At 41.2% G+C, this 23,683-nt stretch overlaps 1 protein-coding gene across 8 annotated transcripts in view; it reads right to left on the bottom strand.

Annotated features, from left to right (window-relative positions):
• Positions 1–23,683, bottom strand: part of XPNPEP3 (X-prolyl aminopeptidase 3) — a 151,974-nt gene that overhangs the window by 70,160 nt on the left and 58,131 nt on the right. For all 8 annotated transcript variants that reach the window (XM_089684854.1, XM_089684857.1, XM_089684855.1 and 5 more), the window contains 2 exons: positions 18,910–19,023; positions 8,290–8,375 (listed from right to left, as the gene is read on the bottom strand). In XM_089684854.1, coding sequence (XP_089540980.1) covers positions 8,290–8,375; positions 18,910–19,023 — 200 coding nt within the window. The remainder of the gene's footprint in view (positions 1–8,289; positions 8,376–18,909; positions 19,024–23,683) is intronic.

Here is a 23,683-nt window from a genome sequence, read left to right as displayed (position 1 = left end):
GGTCTATAATTACTTTGCCTATGTCCTGTATTGTATGAAAAAAAGAGAATCCAATTTCCTCCCAAGGTTCACTCAGAGGCACAGCTGAACTTTGAGAAAAGAAAAAGTGTGTGAGGTTAGGGTATGCAAACAAGCAACCTTTAAAAGGTCATGGCCTGGCTGACTCACACCTCGGCCTGTAAAACCTTTCATCCAAAGCTGGTATCAGCTCATGTTACGATAAAACTTTGCAAGCTCAAAGCCTGGCAGCAGTCTTTCATATATTTGAGACAGATGCCTGATGCTGAAAGGCCCAGGATGCACCAAGCACTCTTGCGGAATGAGAGGTGACAAGTCATGGGGACTTGAGTTCAACATTCAATAGTACAAAGTGACATTGGGGAACCCTTGCATAAATCCACTGGAAAGACAAAGAGAGAGGGAACACCAGCTACACAACATTTGGGGAATATAGTGTAATCTTCTTAGGATGAGATGGCAATGGTAAAAAGCAGAGCGCTGCCCTAACTAAAATGGAAAGACAATACTACCTTCCAAGGAGACTGATGAAGAGGGGGTTTCCCCTTGAAACGGATCAGCCATACTGGATCTGAGTGATTTCTTTCCATGTTGTTGAATAAGTGCTGCAGTTTTGGCATTTGTGGCTTTGAACATTCTAATACGCTTGTTAGCTCATTTCGTTTGTGAGTATAATATTTGCCTTTATGAATCAATAAATGGTGTATGAAGGTAATATGATAGGCTGGTGTTCCCTTTTTTTGTTTTTAGTGCTAAGAGTAAGTGCCCCTGGGGTTACAGGGAGCTTGACAGGTGGAAACGTACAGTTGTGTTCAAAATAATAGCAGTCAGACATCACTAACCTGATCAATCACTGTTTTTGGTAGAAATTATATTTCTACATGGCAAATAATTTACTAGCAGGTGTAGTAGAGTAATAGAAATCCAACAGACCCAACAGCTATGACATGCATGCTGCTGATTCTGTGTAATTGAATCACTAATTGAAAAGGGCATGTTCAAAATAATAGCAGTGTGGAGTTCTATTAGTGAGGTCATTCATTCTTTAAAAAACAGGTGGCAATTGTTGCCCTTATTTAAGGAAGGAAGGCAGCAAATGTTGTACATGCTGGTTACAGTGCATTTCTCTCTGAAATTCTGAGGAAAATGGGTCGTTCCAGACATTGTTCAGAAGAACAGCGTACCTTGATTAAAAAGTTGATTGGAGAGGGGAAAACATATAAAGAAGTGCAAAAAATGATAGGCTGCTCAGCTAAAATGATCGCAAATGCTTTGAAATGGCAACCAAAACCTGAAAGACGTGGAAGAAAGAGAAAAACTACCATTCGAATAGATAGAAGAATAGCCAAAATGGCAAGGACTCAGCCAACAATCAGCTCCAGGAAGATCAAAGAAGGTCTAACGTTACCTGTGAGTTCTGTTACAATTAGAAGACGCCTATGTGAAGCCAAGCTATCTGCAAGAAGCCCCCGCAAAGTCCCACTGTTGAAAAAAAGACGTGCTGAAGAGGTTACAATTTGCCAAAGAGCACATTGACTGGCCTAAAGGGAAATGGCGCATCATTTTGTGGACTGATGAAAGTAAGATTGTTCTTTTTGGGTCTAGTGGCTGGAGACAGTTTGTCAGACGACCCCCAAACACTGAATTCAAGCCACAGTACACTGTGAAGACAGTCAAGCATGGTGGTGCAAGCATCATGATATGGGGATGTTTCTCATACTACGGTTTTGGGCCTATTTATCGCATACCAGGGATCATAAATCAGTTTGAATAAATCAGAATACTTGAAGAGGTCATGCTGCCTTATGCTGAAGAGGAAATGCCCTTGAAATGGGTGTTCCAACGAGGAAACGATACCAAACACACCAGTAAACGTGCAACATCTTGGTTCCAGACCAACAAGATTGACGTTATGGAGTGACCAGCCCAATCCCCGGATCTTAATCCAATAGAAAACTTGTGGGGTGACATCAAAAATGCAGTTTCTGAGACAAAACCAAGAAATAGAGAAGAACTGTGGAATGTAGTCCAATCATCCTGGGCTGGAATACCTGTTCACAGGTGCCAGAAGTTGGTTGACTCCATGCAACACAGATGTACAGCAGTTCTCAGAAACAGTGCTTATACAACTAAATATTAATTAAGTGATTCAAAGGAAAGCAAAATCTTCAAACATTTTTCAGTTTATATAGTGAATGTTTGAGTTTGTAAAGAAGAATACAAACACTGCTATTTTTTTGAACAGTCTAATACTCACTTTTCTTAAATGTTTTTAGAGGCACAACGCAAGTTTTGATATATTTTTCTTCATGTTTTGATTTGGAATAGAATGTGTAGTGTTCCCAATGCATTTGTGTGTATGGAAATAAAAGCTATTAGAAAAATGTTGAGCTTTATTCACTTTTTTCAACACACTGCTACTATTTTGAACACAACTGTAGAGATAAGACCTATAATAGTAATAATAATAATCAGGCTAGGTGTTGATTCATGCCAAACTAGAAAACTGAGAAACCGAGGTAGGGTTGAAGTTGTAGGTTTTGCACCGTTCGGAGAATGACTTCAGGTACAAGGATATGCAAGGTGAGAAGAGGCTTTACAGGCCCAAAGAGCACAGTGATAGATAAGGGCAGAACTGGCTTCACATGTCTAAGGAATAGTACATATTAATAGGCCATATTATCTCAGAAACTAGGCTTCAATAACAATGAGACTGAGAAGTAGGAAGAAATATTGCGATCCAGGATAGGACAGACAGGTGTCTTGAGTTAAATAAAAACCCTAGAAAAGCTAATAGCTACTAAGTAGAGTGAAAGAGATTAGAAAATCAAAAACCTGTAGGGAGGGGGAGATTAGAACTCAATCTGACAAGCAATTCAAACCACCTCCCTCAATCACAACAATCTTCTTTTCACACTATTGTGCACAGATGGCGATAACACTTAATGCTGTAGATTGTTTGTGGACTTGAAAAATTAAATGTGTCTCAATAAAGAAACAGCATATGGCCTTTGAACTCTCCTATTGAGCTCCTATTGAGAGTCAAAGTTTCATCAAAGAGGGGAAAAAAGAGAAAACCTTGTGAGAAGACCTTGGTGTCTGTGTCTGAGGAAGGTGAGTTCCCTTTCCTCCTATGATGTCAGAAAGCTCCAAAGAGCTGATGTTCTGTAAAGAAAAGTCAAACAGACTTCTTGCAGACCAACACTAAGGCCAGGGAACTCTTCTCAATATTCAGTCGCAAAGCTGATGTTGAAGATCAACCATTCTCTGTCCTGCAAGCATCACATAGTTATTTGGCTGTCTGGATTGCCTGAGGAAGGGGGAGGGTTGATTTACTAAAGGCAAATACACTGTGAACTTTTGAAAGTGCAGTTACACTCTGCAGGTGTGTGTTGCATTTGATATAAATATATGTCTGTTTTATGATTTTTTTTTTCTCAGACTTATATGAAAGGATCTGTTTGTTAATTTGTCTTAGAAACAGAAATCAGGTTACTTTTGATTGTTTGAGTGGACTTCTCAAACAAATGCCTTGGTAACAATTACACAAGCTGTGTTCTACAACAATGATAACTTAGATACCATTGTTGTATGCTGGGCTCTTCTATTGATCTACATTTAATTATGTAACTGAAATCAACAAGTTAATCAATGGTTAACAATAGCTTGACCTTCTCACATATATAACCTTTGCAGTTTCTAGACACCTGCTCTTTTCCTGTTTTATAGGAGACTGATCAGAGAGAACTGGAGATGCCAATTACTGTTGAGGAGCTATCTGAAGCTTTGGCAGGCACTCCCAGTAATAAATCTCTGGGTTCAGATGGATTGCCATTCGAAATTTATAATAGATGTGGTGCGCAACTCCTCCCGGCATTGTACAATGTACTGAATGCTGCCATGGATGGAAATGGTTTACCCCCCTCCATAAATGAAACTGTTATTATATTATTGAAGCCTGGAAATATCTATTAAAACATGACTCCTACTGATCTGTTTCCCTTCTGAATACGGACGCTAAATTGTTGGCCCGGGTTCTAGCTACTAGACTGGCGCAGATTATTGGTAATATCGTACATAAAAAGATCAGTCAGGGTTTATTCCTTCTAGAGCGACGGCTAATAATATTCGCAAGACTTTTTTTGAATTTGCAAATTCCAGTGGACAATCCTGGGGTAAGGGCAATTTTATCTTTGGATGTAGCCAAGGCATTTGATGTGTGTGGAATGGTCTTATCTATGGGAAATATTGTCCAGATTTGACTTTGGTTCCAAGATCATTAGTTGGGTGCTCCTTCTCTATGCAGCCCCTAGTGCCCGCATCTGGGTTAACAGGGATTTGTCAGATTCATTCAGGCCGCAGAGGGGGACGAGGCAGGACTGCCCTCTCTCGCCCTTTTTGTTCGCTATAACCTTTAGCAATTTTGGTGTGACAATTTCCAGATATCATTGGTTTTACAAGGGGTGTTCTCTCATAAAAGATATCCCTTTATGCAGATGACACACTGTTATATTTAGGCGATACTTCCACATCCTTAGATGCTATGTCCCTTATTGAACACTTTGGTGGATTTTTCGTTTTTAAAATCAATTGGCATAAAATCGGTGTGGATGCCCTTGGATCCAGTAGATCTCCCCCTCCTGGCCTATGCACAACACATCCAAGTAGTGTCTGCAGTTAAACGTTTGAGGGTGGTAGTCTCTCCTGATCCTAAACAGTATATTTCTCTTAATCTTTTACCTCTACTCCATCAGCAGAAATTGAAGTGTGACAGTTGGTGCAAACTCCCTCGGTGGTGGGTAGTGTCAATTTAATTAAAATGATTTGGGCCCCGCATAGAGACCCAGTTTAGGAGTCTTATTTGGAAAAAACAGTGGCTAGGATAAAATTGTCCACGTTGCAATATGGCAAGGAGTGGGGGGGGGGCTGGTGGTTCCTGACACCAGACTTTATTTTCTGGTGGCCCAATTGCAGCAACTGGTTGGCTGGGATTCGCCTGATAACACTGATTCCATTATAAGTTTGATTTCCCTTCCTGATTCCACCATTTCGGTTCTTTCACATCTTGAGATGGCTCTACCGGTCCTTCCATCCACGACTCCAACCGCGGACCTCTTGAGGCACGTCTGGAGTTTGGTAAAAGCATCCTTTCATATTACCGGCTTTCTTTCCTGTACTCCCTTGTGGAATAATCCGCAATATATAGAACTGGCTAAACTGGAGCTTTTTCACGACTAGAGGGATCGAGGCCTGAAATTTATATCTCAGCTGTATTCGGGGGCAATCCTAAAGTCCTTTTCACAACTGCAAATGGAATTCACATTTACACATAAACATTTTTATCTTTATGTCATGGGGTACAGGCTCAGTCTTCGCTCTCTAATCTCACATTGACAGACTCAGTTTTTCTTATAGATGTAACTCAGGCAACCCATAAGAAGGGCATGATTTCTTGTGTCAACTCCCAGCTGTTATCCACAGTGCAGGATCAAGCTAGTCTCCGGGGTAGGGTGCAGTGGTCCCGGGATATTGGAGTGTTTGCTGGAGATGTCTGGGATGCTGCCCTGGAATCTGTTCCGGTGATTTCTCTTTCTCCCTCTCATAAATTGCCTGAATTGTTTATTCTCCTTCAAGCATATAGGACCGCTGTGCAACTGTACCGGTGGGGCATGCGTGATTCACCTGATTGTCCGAGGTGTAGGGTCCAACAGGGCGATTTCATTCATATGCTCTGGTGCTGCCCCAAGTTATATAGATATTAGAGTGAGTTTCTCCAATTTATTTCTCTAGTATGGCAATATACTGTTTCCCTTGCAATGTCTGCTGGGGGCACTGGACCAAGAACTGTTCCAAGCAGGAGTGTATATTATGGTATCCTGACTTTTATATCTGGCTAGGAAGTTGATAGCAAGGTACTGGTTATCATCGGCTCCCCCAACCAGTAAGCAATGGATAGATTATGTGAATTCTTTAGTCCCGTGGGAAAAACTCATATACCAACATCGCAATGCTTATCGTAAGTTCCAACAGGTATGGCAGGGTTGGCTGTATACACCTGGGCTCGCCCTTCCTCAATTGATAGTGGATCGACTTTGGCAGGTATGACATTTTATATCAGGTGTGTGACTCCACTCCTCCCCTTGGGGGAGATCATGTTCATCTCCCTTTTGTTTCTGATGAGACGTCTCGGGTGAACCAGAGGTTGTTGTTGATGTGTTTTTGTTTTTTTTATTGTTTGAAGACATGTTTTGGGCTTTGTTCCTTTCCCCATTTATCTTTAAATCTGGATGGGAAGGAATAAAAAGGAAAAAGCAAGGTATTGTCAAGAAGGTTTTGAATCCTTGTGGTCTCTGTTTTGTTTGATTATTATTTCGTCCATTATGGGATCTACGTATGCACATTGCTCTATTTATGTGTAATCCTGCTGATGCATTATTGTCATTGTGGATTCTGTAAGTACTATGCAATTTTCTCTATTATCTTGACAATATAAGTTGTTTGGATTTAAAAAAAAATAACTCTACAGATCTCAGTGAGGGAAGCCCTGAGAGCTGATTGGAAGGAAGGGACACACCCCCTCCACACAGCACACAGAAACACAGCTGTGTGCTGGAGCCCCCTCCTCTATCATCTTTGTATCTATTGGTGTAAAAAATACCTGTCAGAAGTAACTCATGCTGATTACTGAGGAATGAATGTGAAGGCAGCCTATTCCTTTGAGTGGGCTGCTGGATCACAAAAATACACATAAAAGGTACATGCACCATTCTTAGCAATGCAGTAGAGAACAACACACAGTAGTGTCACCATGCATTGCAGTGTGCTGTAAAGCAGACGTACTGGGAAGGTATGTTGGGGTGCCATTCAGAATGAATGATAACGCAGTGCACCAATATGCATGTGTGTTGCCGCAACCGAACAACCAGTGAACAACAGGAGAAAAAGAATTTGGCTAAGAAAGACATGATTCTTCCACAGTCTAGACTAGGGGTCTGCAACCTTTAAGACATAAAGAGCCACTTGGACCCGTTTCCGAAGGGAAAAAAAAGACTGGGAGCCGCAAAACCATTGCAACATTTAAAACAAATCCGACACTGCATATATTGCAAAAAGCGCTCTGGTCATGAAGGAGGTTTAAGGGCCCAGTAAGCAAAGGGTTAATCAGGGCCACAGTGTAAGGTCATAATCACAATCATAGCCTTAGGTCAGTGGTGGGCAACCTTTTTTTTTCAACTGAGCCAAATCTCGCCAAAACCACGATTGAAATTTATTTTGAGAGCCACATTTTTAAAACTGAAAATACATCCCCCATATAGTAATTCATTCCCCATATAGTAATTCATCCCCCATATAGTAATTCATCCCCCACATAGTAATTCATCCCTCATATAGTAATTCATCCCCCATAGTAATTCATCCCCCATATATAGTAATTCATCCCCCCTATAGTAATTCATTCCCCATATTGTGTCAATTCACTTACCTTTGCTCCGCGCGTTCCTCTTGCCGTGTTCCCGCGCCGTTCCGGTCTTCAGGGCGGACTGTGAGAGGAGAGGAGTTCGTCACGCTGCCCCGCCTACATCCTGACAGCCAATGTTTGCCACGCTCCGCGGGCTGGATTAAAAGGTCCGCCGGGCCGTAGTTTGCCCATTGCTGGGCTAGCTGCAGAGTCCTGACTTTTGGGGCGGCCGCCCGAGAGGAGGGAGGGGAGCGGCCGCCCGGCACACAGAAGAGCCGCATTAAAATGTGTAAAGAGCCGCGGCTTGCCGACCACTGAGCTACGGCAACCCTATTGCCTGTCACCTGGTGGGCAGTGTGCTCCGGAGCCGCAGCAAAAGTGAAAAAGAGCCGCATGCGGCTCTGGAGCCGCGGGTTGCCGACACCCGGTCTAGACAGATCAAAAAAAAATGACTTCATATCATTGCTTCTAAAACTGCTTAGCAGTTTTAGTAGCTGTAGTAATGACCAAGTGATCCAGTTAGTAAATGAGGAACTCTCTTTCAAAGATTTGTACTAAAGTCCAAAGCATAATTATAAAATTGTACACAGCAATATAAATAAAACATTATCATTGTTTCTGGCAAATGCTTTTACATACACACTTATTTATACATAGTTGCTCTTCTATTTTCCTAAACAGTTGTTCAGCTGAAATCTTTACAGCAATATGGAAACTTCCAATATATAAAGTGCAGAACTGTCTTACCACCACATAATTCTGATACTTGTACTGCTTATTTTCATAACTTCATGACAAAATTATAGTCCTACCTGCCATTTACAGGCCATGTACGTGTTACATCACTAACATAACCTGATGCTTCACATCCACCATCCAGCAGAACCATTTCTCCATCCTAAAGAAACAAAAAAACAAAGTTCTTATAAAACATTCTAATATTTTAAGTAATTGTTCTATAATCTTCAAATTTTATTCATTATATGTTATTTGAGATATTTCTATATTTTGCATCAGGGAGTTTTAAATTAGCTGGGCCCACCTTAGAAGCACTATTATTAGGGTTGTATATAGCCTTGGAGGATTTACAAAAGCTCTCACATACAGTTGTGTTCAAAATAATAGCAGTGTGTTTAAAAAGTGAGTTTAGCTCAAAATCTATATAATACCTTTTCTTTCCATACACCCAAGTGCATTGGGAACACTGCACGGTCTATTCCCAATCAAAACATGCCGAAAAAGTTTCAAATTTGTTATTACTTCACAGAAAGTGAAGAAAAAGGAAAATTGGGCTGTTCAAAAAAATAGCAGTGTCTGCATTTTTCTTTACAAACTCAAATATTTACAGTATAAACTGAAAAATGCTTGAAGATTTAGCTCTCCTGTGAACTAATATTTAGTTGTATAACCACTGTTTCTGAGAACTGCTGTACATCTGTGTTGCATGGAGTCGACCAACTTCTGGCACCTGTGAACAGGTATTCCAGCCCAGGACAATTGAACTACATTCCACAATTCCTCTGCATTTCTTGGTGTTACCTCAGAAACAGCATTTTTTTTATGTCACCCCACAAGTTTCCTATTGGATTAAAGTCCAAGGATTGGGCTGGCCACTCCATAACCTTAATTTTGTTGGTCTGGAACCAAGATGCTGCTCGCTTACTGGTGTGTTTGGGGTCAGTGTCTTATTGAAGCACCCATTTCAAGGGCATTTCCTCATTGGCATAAAGCAACATGACCTCTTCAAGTGTTTTGATGTATTCAAACTGATAAATGATCCCTGGTATGCGATAGTAAGAGAAACGTCCCCATATCATGATGCTTGCGCCACCATGCTTCACTATCTTGCTTTCATCAGTCCACAAAATGTTGCGCTATTTCTTCTTGACTTCATTACAACCAGCCTGCCCATACATTGATGAACCAGCCAGGATTCGATCCATCTATGGCTGGTTTAACAGGGCAGAAACAACATTTTGCTTTGCATGCAAGATGGGTGCGGTGGGGCTTGACACATATCTTTAATCAACCTCCAACACCATGGCACATAGTAAAAGATACTAAGTTATCTGGCCTTAATCTAAACTCACATTTTTCTAACATAATGATGACTTAAAGAATAAGTTCACCTTTAAAAAAAAGAATAATAAATGCACATTTTGTGCTGGTAAAACAATGTGCATTTATATATTTTTTTCTTTTAGGAGCCTGTAAAGCAATGTACCCATGATCAGCAGATCCTATACAAGCACTGGCATCAAGCGGTCAATTTAAGCTGGTCTATGAGAGGAATGGATTACTGAGTGGTTTTCAGCTAGTTGCTGCTTAACCTGAGCCTTGACCTGCCTACCAGTGTACGACTTGGCTTGCTCCTGACCTATCTTTGGATTTCTGCCTGCCTGCTGTAATCTCAGCTTGTATTCTGACCTTGCTCTCCTGTACCTCACTGCCTGACTGTACATCGATCCTGGCTTGTATCCCGACTTTTCCTGATGTTCCTGTACCTCGCTGCCCAGTTGTTGATGAGCTTTTGGCTTGTGTCCTGGTTCCTTCCTGCTATTCTATAGTCATCTGCTTCCTGCAAACACCAGCTGGTGCTGCCTGCTACACCAGTCCTTGTACCACTCTGTGTGCTCACACCTTTTGTCATGACTACTAGGGGTGTTGGACAAGAGTTACAAGAGAAGCCCCTTTCCAGCTCGATCTCCACCAGGTACGTGACAGTACCACTCAGCTAGATGTCAGAGACTGAGAGGGGGGTTTTGCTTCTGGAGTCTCTATGCCAGCAAATCAACAACCTGCAGGAGAGTTATTTCCAGCTTGAAGGCAGTATCTAGTCCATGGCTGCCTCCTCTTCAACTTCTGCACATGCTGCAGCCACTGAACCCTCCACGTCTGAATAAACCATGTCTACACCTACAGCGATCATACTGCCACCAGAACCCCAATTACTAACTGCAGATCGGTTCTCAGGGGATTGGCACAATTTCTAGGCATTGAAGAATGCTTGTGAACTATATTTTTTCTGACAACTAAAAACTTTTTCACTTGAATCCAGTAAATTAGGGTTTGCCATTTCACTGCTTATCAGAAAGCAACAAAAGCAACAGTTTTGGGTCCTGTGCCTTATGGAGCAGAACAGTCCAAATTTGAACACGACCAAGTTATTCTTTGAAGCTATGGTCCAGCTCTAGGATGATCCCCAGAGATGTTCTACAGTGGCATTCACCCTACTTGCACTCCAGCAAGGCTGCTGACTTGTCAAAAATTGTGTGGCAGAATAATGCAAGTGGTGCTCTAACACTGGCTGGAATGATGCAGCCCTACAGCATCAAATCCATTTAGGCCTATCTGAAGGCCTTAAATACGAACTTGCTTGAGTGGAGGTTCCCAGTTATTTTGATGGCCCCAATAGCCCCGCTATCCAGCTTGAAGAGAAAAGAAAAAGAATATTTGTGTTTGGACATTATCCCATCTCCCTGGTTCCCTGTTATTCTGGGCATTCCCTGGTAACAAGCGCACAATCCTTAGATAAACTGGGATTGGTGGAAGTGACATTTCCTTCTACTTACTGCAAGCAGCATTGCTTCCTGTCAATGCCCATTAAGCCCGCACCCCTTCCTTGTCTGGAATCTGATCCTCCTATATCACAGCTTGTTCCTCCAGTGTACCATGAATTTCTAAAAGGAAGGATGACATCTTGCCGCCCTATCATCCATATGCTTGTCTGATTGAACTTCTGCCAGGGGCTGAAATACCTTTTGGGTGCATTTTTTCCCTCTCTAAACTAGAACTTGAATCTCTACATCAATATATTGATGAGGATCTTGAGAAAGCTTCATTCGGCCTTCCACATCCCCTGCAGGAGTTGGTATATTCTCTGTAGAAAAGAAGGATCACACCTTGTGTCCCTGTGTTGATTACAGGAAATTAAAAAAAAATCAAAGTCAAAAATGGATATCCATTGCTTCTAATTCTGGAACTTTTTTAGCATTTTAGGACAGCTAAAGTATTCACAAAACTTATTCACAAAACTTTAATTATGAAGGGCATACAACCTGGTACAGATTTGTGAAGGAGATGAATGGAAGACAGCCTTTTGCACTAGATTCAGCTAATGAATATTTAGTAATGTCCTTTGGGTTGTGTAATGCACCAGCATCCTTTCAGTATTTCGTAATCGATATTTTCAGAGTCTCAATATCTTCATGAATGTGTATCTTGATGACATCCTCATCTTCTCAATATCTATAGAGGTACACCGTGAACATGTTAGAAAGTACTTGGCCGTCTAACAGAACATGGACTGTATGCCAAAGCTGAGAAGTGTGAATTTGAAAAGGAAACAATCCGATTTCTGGGACTTATTTCTAGCTCAGGCATTTCCATGGACTCCCAGAATGTCAAGTCTGTCATTGAATGGCTGCTACACTTTCTTACCTGGGATTTGCAGAGATGTGTGGCTCATATGTACATTTTCTTCCCTCTATCCTTGAATGGCCAGTACCCCCGGCCTAGAAAGCGCATGCAGAGATTTGTTAGATTTGCCATCTTCTATCGCTAGTTTAATAAGAATTTCTCTGCTATAATATCTTCCATTACCCAGTTGACAAAGCAAAATACTCGATTGCAATGGACATCTTCAGCGCAAGCCGCATTTTATCAGACTTTATTCACCACGCACTAATCTGGCGACATCCAGACCCTGCATCACCCTACGTTCTCAAGGTGGATGCCTCAGAAAATGCAGTAGGTGCCATCTTGTCACAGCGCCAGGGTGTAAAGTCCCTCTTACATCGCATCAGTTTCTATTCTAGAAAACTCAGCCTTGCAGAAAAGAATTATGATGGGGGGATAGTGCGCGGCTGACAATCAAGTCAGCCCTGGAAGAATGGTGCTAATTGCTAGAAAGGGCCGATCATCCTATTTTGATAATTACAGATCACTAAATTTTAGAGTACCTCAGAACGGCCAAACGATTTATACCTCGCCAAGCCAGGTGGGTATTATTTTCCCCTCGCTTCACTTTCTACATAACTTACAGGTCAGGTTCCAAGATAGTCAAGCCAGATGCGTTATCACACATGAAGCTAGAAGACAAAGAACCTTGTCAATGAGACACAATTCTGTTAGCCCAAAGTTTTTCGCTGCTACAGGCAGATCTGATTACTCAGCTCAAGCAGGCATCTGTAAAGGATCTCCTACCACAAGATGTCTGTCTTCAGGAACAAGCACTGTTTCTGCATAACCAGGTTTTTGTATCTCCAAATTTACATTCCAGAATTCTTAGTCTATGTCATGACATTTTGGGGTATCTAAAACAATAGAATTTGTACAACACTCCTTTTGGTGGCCTAGTTTAAAACAGAGCTTCAGTCTCCTATGTAAATATTGTAACTACTAACTTTTAGTAAAACAGCCACTCACCTGTCTTGTGTTCCAACGCTGTGCTGGGCCCAGCCTTTTTCACCTTGTGTGTCTCTCTCCCCAATGCCGGCATCTTTACTAAGGGCACCCGGCTGTGCCGGCTGGTGGCTTCACAGTCAGGTGCCCACTGCGCATGCACAAGTCAAAATCAGGTACCCGCTCCCTCCTCTCCAAAAGCTCCATTTCACAAACAGGAGCTGGGGAGGAGGTCTTAAAGCAGAACTTCCCCGTTTGGGTGGAGCTCCGCTTTAAGGCCAGACAGGCCAGGACCTGTGGAGTTTGCATTTAGAGCAAGAATGACCAAACCAAATCCTGGGGTTTACTAAGGCCCTTACCCATTCCCAGAAGGCTTTGGGAAATTATTATTATTGCCTTTATTGTTGAGCTTCCTCCATCTGAAAGATTTACTACCATCTTCATGGTAGTCAAAAGGCTAACCAAGATGGCTTATTTCATACCCATGTTGGGACTCAGTCAGGAATGGAGACTGCACATACCTTTGTCAAAATAGTGGTCAGACTTCATGGGGTTTCGGACAGTATCACTTTAGATCGAGGAGTACAATTTACATCTAGGTTTTATAGGGATCTTTGCAAGACACTGAAGATTGAAACTTTTTTTTCTTCAGCCTATCATCCACAAACAAATGGTTAGACAGAACGTATAAATCAAACTTTGGAGCTGTACCTCTGGTGCTTTTTGACTTCTACACAAGGTGACTGGGCACCACTTCTTCCTTTGGCAGAATTTGCTTACAATAATGCTGTTCACTTGGCCACGAGACAGGCCCCAAATTATCAATATTTCCCTACCTTTTTACCTGACACCATGCCTGATTTTTCTGTTCCCACAGTCCAGGAAAGGTTGAAATTCTTGCAGTCAAACAACAAGGTGATGCAAGAAGCCATTACCAGGGCCGAACAAGACAAAATTTTTTTTTGCATTTTTGTGTTGTAGGAGCCTGTAAAGCATTACCCCAGCAATCAGCAGATTGCTGGTGCCATGCAGGTCTCAAAGAGCCATCAAGCCAACAGCTGCTAAGGCTTTCGGGAATTGTAATCTTCCCATTCCCAAAATACTGTGAATAAGCAATGCTGCTGGATGGGCGAAGCCCCACATGACTGCGTTTTTGTAAAATCTTGACAGCTAGCGAGGGAGAAGATCCCTCGCTTTGACAGCTAACAGGGGGTGCGGTCATTTCATAACATGTTACACCTTGAATAAGGATGTAACATGTTATGAAAGGTGAACTTATCCTTTTAAGCCTCATTCACACAGGTAGCCAGGGGGTGGTAAAGTTGCAGTTTTACCAACCCCTGGCCTGCCATCTAAAGCATGTTGAGTTGACAGGCTGTAAAACGTCCATTCAAGTCAACAAGGTCGTTCCGCAATCATTAGCAACAACTCTAATCCCCATTATAAACTGCTGTTTGACAAAGAACAAAAATTACACACACACAGGCATTCAGGATGTGGTAGGATTGCCTCTTAAATGTCTGACATTAGCTACTTAGCTGAACTCTAAGGCACCTACCACATGGACTGGATTCAGTTTTTCTCAGCAGGGGATCTGTCTGCGCCAGACCTCTTTTGGCAGTCTCTCTGATGTGCAATGAACTGACAGGAGTTACTAGCTAACACTGTCATCCAACCTGCTGATCTGGACATTTAAGTATCTTTATTTTAGTACCACCAGGGGCCTTCCCTACTTCTATTTGCTCTCTTTTGGATTTGTACCTTAAATATCTATATAGAATTCGTTTGGGAAGCATTTTTGGCATCCCTTGTGCCATATATGATGATTTGTGGTCTGTAAAATGCTCCTCCCATCCTACGGAGAAGTTGGTTTACACATATGTTATCACATGAGACGATGGCTTATTTTTACTGTTTTTAGAAGAACTAGTCCATTCTGTGGTAACATATTGTGTTCACATTAGCTCCTGAGAAAGAAAGCGACTGTTAAAAACACGTTGCACTTTCATGTGGACTGGTTATGTAATAACAAACACTCTGTATATGGATACATGGAATATGTGAACGCTCTTTTCTTGTAACATATGGATATGGTCACATGTGTGTATAATAAAATATAACGATTTCATTGTATGATTTTTGTGTTACCATTTTTCTGAGATATGCCCTAAAAATCTCTTTTGCTACAAAATCTTTCTTTCATTCTATAGAATGTGGGCATATTAGCATGGAACCTTTCCTTTCTCTTGTTCTAGGCCAGGGGTCTCCACACATTATAAACAAAGGGCCAGGTTACTGTCCCTCAGACTTTAGGAGAGCTGTACTGCAGCCAGTGAAGTGAAAATCCCCACCGTAAGTGGACGTAGACAATGTCTTCTTAGACTTGGTGGTCACTAGGAGGAGGAATAGTTCTCCATCATTGGTATTAGTGGGAGGAATAGTGTCCCATCATTGGTATCAAAGGGAAAAATAGTGCCCCATCATTGGTTTTAGCATTGGTTTTAGTGGGAGGAATAGCACTCCATCATTGGTATCAATGGGAGGAATAGTGCCCCATCATTGGTGACAGTTGGAGGAATAGTGTCCCATCATTGATACTAGTGGGAGGAATAGTGCCCCATTGTTGTTGTCAGTAAACAGAATAGTGCCCTATTATTGGTGTCAGTGAAAGGAACAGTGCCTCATATCAGTGGGAGTAACAAAGCCTCATATCAATGGTAGGAACAGTGCCCCAAAGGTTGGACAAAGGCATGCAAAAAGGGCCGCACCCAGCTCATGGGCCACAGTTTGGAGAACCCTGTTCTAGGCCATTAACACAAAAGAGCAAAGCTAAGGGTAATGTTTGTATGTGCTCCACCAATTGCTGTAAGTGCTCAGTTAAAGCCCAATCCTGGAATATGGCATTTTTTTGGTTTCTTATTTTCCTAGTCCAGTTAGCTGCGTTGGACAGACAGAAATTACAAAAAGGCCCAGAAATTGTGGTAAAGAGAACCTTAAAGACAGTCTGAAACTTTCTGTCAGCAGAATCTTTGAATGAAGGAACAACTTCAATGGGTACAGTAAGATTATTTATTTTAAACTGAGACAGCAGGGTGAGTTTTATTTCCACTAGAGAGAGCTCAGCAATGGTTCAAGGGAATGTCTTTTAGACATAGCAGATCTCTTAGCACCAAAAATGGCAGGGCGAGATGGAGGAAGTTTAAGTGTGACAATGCTAAGGTTTTTGCACACAGCAGAAAGGAGAATATCAACACTGGTAAGCATATTGCTTGAAGCTGTAATATCAGGTATATACAGTAGGCACGTGGGGGTGAGAAATATTCTGCATCCTCCTCTAACACCTCCTCCAGATCCTCTTCATTCCCTTCAATGTCTGCAACCTCTAGAGGAGGCATTTCACTTTCTGACTCCAGTAGAGATGGTGGGGGTGGAAAAGAAGCTTGGTGCTTTTGAGCCTTGGACAGTGATGGCTGTATTAAAGCTGGTAGTTGTCCAAGAAATTGTGACTTAGTTGTAGAACTGCTCAGGTAGGCTGCTTGTTGTGTGCCTGAATAAAGAACTAGAAACGGATGCAGGGATTTGTTAGAGCTGGCTCTTGCTCCAGGACAAGGGGCACATCGTCACTCTAACATTGAATGTTGTACGGGTCTTCAGGAGAGCAAATGTTCACCTGCAGTTTTGCAATGGCTCCCTTTCAAATACAAAAGTGAAAAACCTGCGCTCAAATAAATTATTTCCCAATCAAACTTCAATCAATAATAATCACCAACAGCTGCACTCACTGATATGCAAATACAACAAAACCCCACAATATAAAACAAAAGAGATGTGTTGTCCAGTCCATTTTAACTGAATATGAATCAAATCAATATAAATACCTATGCATATTAAAATGCATATAATCTTATGTTGCGCTTCTCTCGTGAAAAACGTGTACTTTAGATAAAATTCTTGATGCAAATCGTATGTGTGTTCAGTGTCACAACCTCAGTTTTCCACCATCAATTGCACCCAATCGCAGCTTACCAGAAATTAGGACCCCAGATGATAGGAGATCTTAAATGGCCCAATAATACCCAGGGTCTATAAATACTTTGCCCGTGTCCTGTACTGTATGATTAAAATATTTTACTTAGCACTCCCTGTTTATGAGGGGGCTTGTGTTTAATTAAACTGGCTGAACTGTGCTGGAAGATTTTATTATCACTTGTAATAAAATGGGTGAGGACGGTTTGCTCTAACAAAGAGTTGAAGATATCCTGGCCTCCTTAGACTGTTGTCAGCCTAGGACAAGAAGTGTGATAATGGCAGAATTACCAGGTTAAATAAGGAAAAAAAAAATGAAAAAAGAAAAGGAATTCAGCTACCATATCTAAGAATAGGTAAACTGCAATACTATCAATGTCTGTTCTTCGGTTTAGATAAACTTTGTTTATAGTTCTTATCTCTTTCTTTCTGTGCATCAAATTTTTGAGGAACCATTTATCTTTATACTTAGCACTCTGGATAGTGTTAGGGAGGTTTAGAACCTATGAAAGGTTTTCATCTCTATCTGCGATTCCACTTCACCTACTATGTGGTCAATATGGGCATAAAAACATCAGTTGTTAAGTAAGGAAGGTTTAGAACCTCCGTCAGTTTTGTACTGTTACCTATTATATTTCTTTTGGCGCTGCTCAAAGTAGATGTAAAAGCATATCCCTGTGTCTCAGAGCATGGGGTGCAGGCCTGTCCTGCTATCAATACCAGATACCAGAGAGCAAGTTAAAGTAAAGAGGAAAAGACTGCTGCTACTACTGACCAGCCCAGGCGAATAAATGCTAAAGATTTGCCTCCACCAAACCACACACTCTTTTGAATTTCACCCTGCCCACCGGGGCTTAGTCATAGGGTGCAAAATGCTTCAGGGTGTGTAGTTTGGTGGAGACAAGTAGGCTGAGGCCATTCTTTATCTTTTTTTAAATTCACCTGGGCTTGGTCAGGAGTTGCAGTGATTCCTTTCACCTTGCAGTTTTGTAATTTTGTCTGTGCCACACTGTGAAGGCTCTCCTTATTTTATATGTGGTCTCACAAGTACAGGAAGGAGAAAGAAACTCCAATGGAGACACAGAAATAAACACCTGGCAGCAGTTCCAGACCTCCCCCATTTAATCCTATGCTAAAATAGTTTTGCAGGGGTTTCACTTTAAAACAAGAGCATGAACTCATACTGCTTGGCACTGAATAAGAAAATAAAACTTTTTAACTGTTCATGGGTGAACAGTGGAAGTTACAGTCCTATTCCACTTCAGATTAAAATAAAATCAAACAATTTACATAAAAAAAACAAAACATTAAACAAATGTTGTGAGCATTTGAACAGCTACCATAGGCTTTGGGTCCTGACCTAAGTAGACAGTTGAGTAGACTTTATATGGGTAACTCAAGACAACAAATACTTCAGATTTTTATTTTTAGATTTTCAAATTAAAATGTTAAACAGACACTGGAAAAAAATAATCCTTAAAGGAGAAGTACAATCAAAGCTCTTTTGGCTGTACTTCTCCTGTGGATCACAGGAGTGCAGTTCGTGATCCATTTTCAGCCATTAGCAAGTTGAAGTCCGCTGTTGGCTGACGGCATTCAGCCAGTTCAGAATGGGTAAATATCCCGACTTTAAAGTCGGAATCCCCTCAGATCCATGGACCGGTACCTGGCTCAGCCACTCAGTGATCCACTGAGAGCCTGAGCCAACTGCCCCTCCACAGCCCTGCAATCCAGTTGCAGAGCAGAAAGCAGTGACTGACAGTTCTCTGTTCTTGGAGCACTGAGAACTGAGCGATCAGTTATCAGTGTTAGAGCCTGCGGTGGACTGATGATGCATCCACCTAAGTAAGTATAATTTGTAAAAAAACAAAACAAAGCAAAAAAACCCCTAAACTTCTCTTTCAAAATTAAAACACCAAACATCTTTTCAGATGAAGATATAACATAAAAGCCACAGATCAACAATAGCAAATCAATACATATTTTATCTACACTTCACTGACCTTGATTATCTGGTTGTTTTGCACATAATGCAGGGTGTTTGCTCTGTCTCCTCCAGCAACAACAGGCAGGTAAGCAAGAATGTCAGCTCCTCTGGCTCGGCACTCAAAATCAAACTAATTGGAAACAAAAATACGTTTTATAATGATATTTTATCAGTTTGTTCTTTTGATGTGTAAACCCTCAGTATTTAACACTGGCCATATGCATATTTGGTACATCTTGTAAAATATAAGGGTCTGATACTATATAAATAACTTTTTCTTGTTAAAAAAAAGCTGGAAAGCTTGACAGGCCTGGTAGATATCATGCCAACTTATTGGAATCAAATGAAGACATTAAAGGCCTTTGGGTCTAAGATGGGGTGCCCCGTTTTGGAACAATTAAAAGGTTGGAGTAAAAACTTTGAAGCCTTATGCAGCTGGAAATGACAATGACTCCTTGGTTCAAAAGATCTACAAGAGCACCATGGAGATCTGCTGTCCTGTGCACAGGTAGGTCGGAAAACATGAAGCAAGGCAGAGGTAGGAGCAGAAACATTTATTTGTAGGCTTTGGACCCTACCGAGATGCTTGTTAATCAGGTGTCCACAAAGGCTAACACATGTCCTTGCAATTTGTAATTTAGAGCGTTCTTTCACGCTGAAGAAGACTTCTTTGAAGGGTTTGCGGGCCCAGGGTTTTCGACTGAATGGGGCCCTTGGTTGGATCAGACTTTGGAGATGGAGGCCTAGGAAAAGTTAAAAACAACCTATTTCGGCTTCAGCAGGAGGATTTTTTCCCATTCTGAGGTCTAGGTTTCTTTTGCTGGGGTAAATTGTCTCTTTCTGCCAGTAATAAAGTTATCTACAGAAGCTGCAAAGAGATGTTCTCCATTAAAAGCCATGCATAGCAAGCGTATTTTGGATTACTTTTCCGCTGACCAGCATTTTAGCCAAAGTGGTGTCCGCATATTGACAGACAAGAAATGTGTTTCTTAAAAAGGACAGACAATATCCATTAAGCCTTCTACAAGCATAAACTGTAAGGGCTCCATACCTGAATGGTCAGTAAGCATAACAGCTGGCTCCTTAGACATATTTTTAGTCCCTTCTGCAAATGACCCACACATTAACAGTATGGATATAGTAGGTTGCAGAGCAGAATCTGCTATCAAAAGTAGTAATTTGAAAAGGGTTTCCAGACTTTTGCCAGTTTCCAATTTACTTTGAGTTCACTCACAGTATATGCAGCATCATAGAGGTGGGTCTTCTTCTGAGGTGCCACATACAGTGAAGGAAATAAGCATTTGATCCTCTGCTGATTTTGAATGTTTTCCCACTCACAAAGAAATGATCAGTCTAAAATTCGAATGGTAGGTGTACTGTAACACTGAGAGCCAGAAATACGTATTTGATCCCCTTCACAAAACATGACTTAGTACTTGGTGGCAAATCCCTTTTTGGCAATCACAGAGGTCAGACGTTTCCTGTAGTTGGCCATCAGGTTTGTACACATCTCAAGAGGGATTTTGGCCCACTCCTCTTGGTAGATCCTCTCCAAGTCATTAGGGTTTGGTGGCTGACATTTGGCAACGAACTTTCAGCTCCCTCCACAGATTTGTAATCGGATTAAGATCTGGAGACTGGCTAGGCCACTCCAGGGCCTTAATGTGCTTCTTGAGCCACTCCTTTGTTGCCTTGGCTGTGTGTTTTGGGTCATTTTCCTGCTGGAACACCCATCCACGACCCATTTTCAATGCCCTGGATGAGGGAAGAAGCTTCTCACCCAAGATTTGACGGTACATTGCCCTGTCCATCGTCCCTTTGATGCGGTGCAGTTGTCCTGTCCCCGTAGCAGAAAAACACCCTCAAAGCAGAATGTTTCCACCACCACGTTTGACAGTTGGGATGGTGTTCTTGGGGTCATAGGCAGCATTCCTCCTCCTCCAAACACGGCGAGTTGAGTTGATGCCAAAGAGCTCGATTTGGGTCTCGTCTGACCACAACACTTTCAACCAGTCCTCCTTTGCATCATTCAGATGTTCAGTGGCAAACTTCAGACAGGCCTGGACATGTGCTTTCTTGAGCAGAGAGACCTTGCGGGCACTGCAGGATTTCAATCCTTGTCGGCGTAGTGTGTTACGAATTGTTTTCTTGGTGGCTGTGGTCCCAGCTGCCTGGAGATCATTGACAAGATCCTCACATGTAGTTCTGGGATGATTCCTCACTGTTCTCATGATCATTGACACTCCACGAGGTGAGACCTTGCATGGTGCACCAGACTAGGGAGACTGACAGTTGTTTTGCGTTTCTTCCATTTGCGAATGATTGCACTAACTGTTGTCACCTTCTCACCAAGCTGCTTGGCGATAGTCTGGTAGCCCAATCCAGCCTTGTGTAGGTCTACAATCTTGTCCCTGACATTTTTGGACAGCTCTTTGGTCTTTGCCATGGTGGAGAGTTTGGAATCTGATTGTTTGATTGCTCCTGTGGACAGGTGTCTTTTATACAGGTAACAAAATGAGATTAGCAGCACTCCCTTTAAGAGACTGTTCTAATCTCAGCTTGTTACCTTTATGAAAGACACCTGGTAGCCAGAAATCCTGCTGAATGATAGGGGATCAAATACTTATTTCCCTCATGAACATGCAAATCAGTGCATAATTTGTTAGACATGCATTTCTTTTGATTTTTTTGTTGCGATGCTATCTCTCAGTGTTACAATACACCTACCATTCGATTTTTAGACTGATCATTTCTTTCTGGGTGGGCAAACATTCAAATTCAGCAGGGGATCAAATACTTATTTCCTTCATTGTATATGTGCACCAGTGTTTGTGCTGGAAACGGGCTCCATAGCATGCTCCCAACACAGAGACTGAGCTGTACTAATGAGACTCCTCAATGGAGAAAAAGATACACTGTATCTTTTTATCCTAGCATGAGGAGAACAATGTAAAAAGGCATGTGTTTTATCACTTGAACTGAATTACGGAAGGTTTTACCCCCTTTGTGACCAGGTAATTTTTTTGCTATTCGGCACTGCACTACTTTAACTGGCAATTGACTGTTGCAATCATGCAACACTGTACCCAAATTAAATGTGTATCTTTTTTTTCACACAAATGGAGCTTTCTTTTGGTGGTATTTTATCACCACTGGGTTTTTTTATTTTTTTGAAATATAAATGAAAAAAGACCAAGAATTAAAAAAAAAAACCCCATAAAAACAATATTTTCTATTTTCTGTTATAAAATATATCCAATAAAGTCTAATTTCCTTATAAATTTAGGCCTAAACGTATTCTGTTACATTCGGTATGTATGTATTCTGTATGTCTTTGGTAAAAAAAAAAAAATCCCAATAAGTGTATATTAATTGGTTTGTGTGAAAGTTATAATGTCTACAAACTATGGTATATGTATTTTGAATAATTATCAATACTGATGTACTGACTGCCTCATCTCATTTCTTGAGGCCCTTAAAATGCCAGAACAGTACAAATACCTCCCAATGACCCCTTTTTGGAAAGTAGACAGTCTGAGGTATTTAGTAAGAGGCATAGTGAGTTTTTTTGTAATTTTTTTGAAAATGAAGAAATAAAATATTTACAATTTCTTTTCACATACTGTCACCAGTGCGGTACCGCGTCATCATATGACTGGTGTGGCGGTGATCAGGGATACTGACTGATAAATGTATTAAATCATTTTTTAAAATTATTTAAGCTTTTTTTTCTTTTTTTTTTAAATTTTTTTTTTTTTACATCCTGTTATCAGTGTGGCTCAGTGTTAACATAGTGACACTGTACTACTCGGAGGTGGGGGAAGGTGATCAGGGATATTTTTTTACACGTTAATTGCTTATACAGTGATGATCATTGTATAAGCAATACTTTTACCTGTCATAAATGGGTTTCTCACTCATAAACAGTGTGCTTATGGTTGTGATCTGTGATAGGCTACAGCTAATTACATTGTACAGATAGCCAGGTGCCATGTAATTGCTGTGAGCTGGAAAGCCATTCATGACAGGTTGTTTACATTGTCATGATACCTTGTTACATGTAACAGTGATCAGCTGTTTCCAGAGGACACAGCGGTCACAGGAGGGGTGCGCTGCATGCTCCTAGACCAGAGCAGGTACAATCATATACGTGGCTGAGCCTGCATGGAGTAGCCCACCGCAGTAAATGTACTGTAGCAGGGTGGCAAGTGGTTAAATTAATAAAGATAAAACAGCTAGATTTGGGCTTGATCTTGGATAGCATCAGGCCCAGAGTCATGGTCAGGGGTAAAGTGTTCTAGGTAGGATTAAAAAACAGTTTAAATAACACAAAAAAAAATTCCATGATAACCCCTCCAAGAAGGCGGGGAGGAGACCATAGAAAAATAGGGACTTCTGAGGTGCACTCGGAAACAAAAAAGTAGAAATATAGTATAAAAACACATTTTATTATACAAATAAAAGAATTTGTTTTGTTCGTAAAAAACACTGAATACCAATTACAGTACAATCAAAAGGTACATATGCTTAAAAGCGAGAAAAAAAAACTAAGAGCAGACGGATTGACGCAAATCGCCCAGAGAGAGCTTCTTCAGGATCCACTTCATTTTGTACGGTTTATAATAATGTAGCTCATAAACAATATAATCAGTAAAATAATATATACACAAAATACAAAGAAAACAGATATTAATACCATAAACAATCTATATCACAATAACAGTGATTTCCCAGTATTGGATCACCATGAAATCTCAAGGTGATTCAATACTGGGTAATTACCTTTATTG

The sequence above is a fragment of the Staurois parvus genome, unplaced genomic scaffold (genome assembly GCF_062004578.1).
Source record: "Staurois parvus isolate SC_StPar_1 unplaced genomic scaffold, SC_StPar_1.0 ptg000360l, whole genome shotgun sequence".
In the NCBI taxonomy this organism is placed as follows: Eukaryota; Metazoa; Chordata; class Amphibia; order Anura; family Ranidae; genus Staurois; species Staurois parvus.
This window is presented reverse-complemented; position numbering and strand designations above follow the sequence as displayed.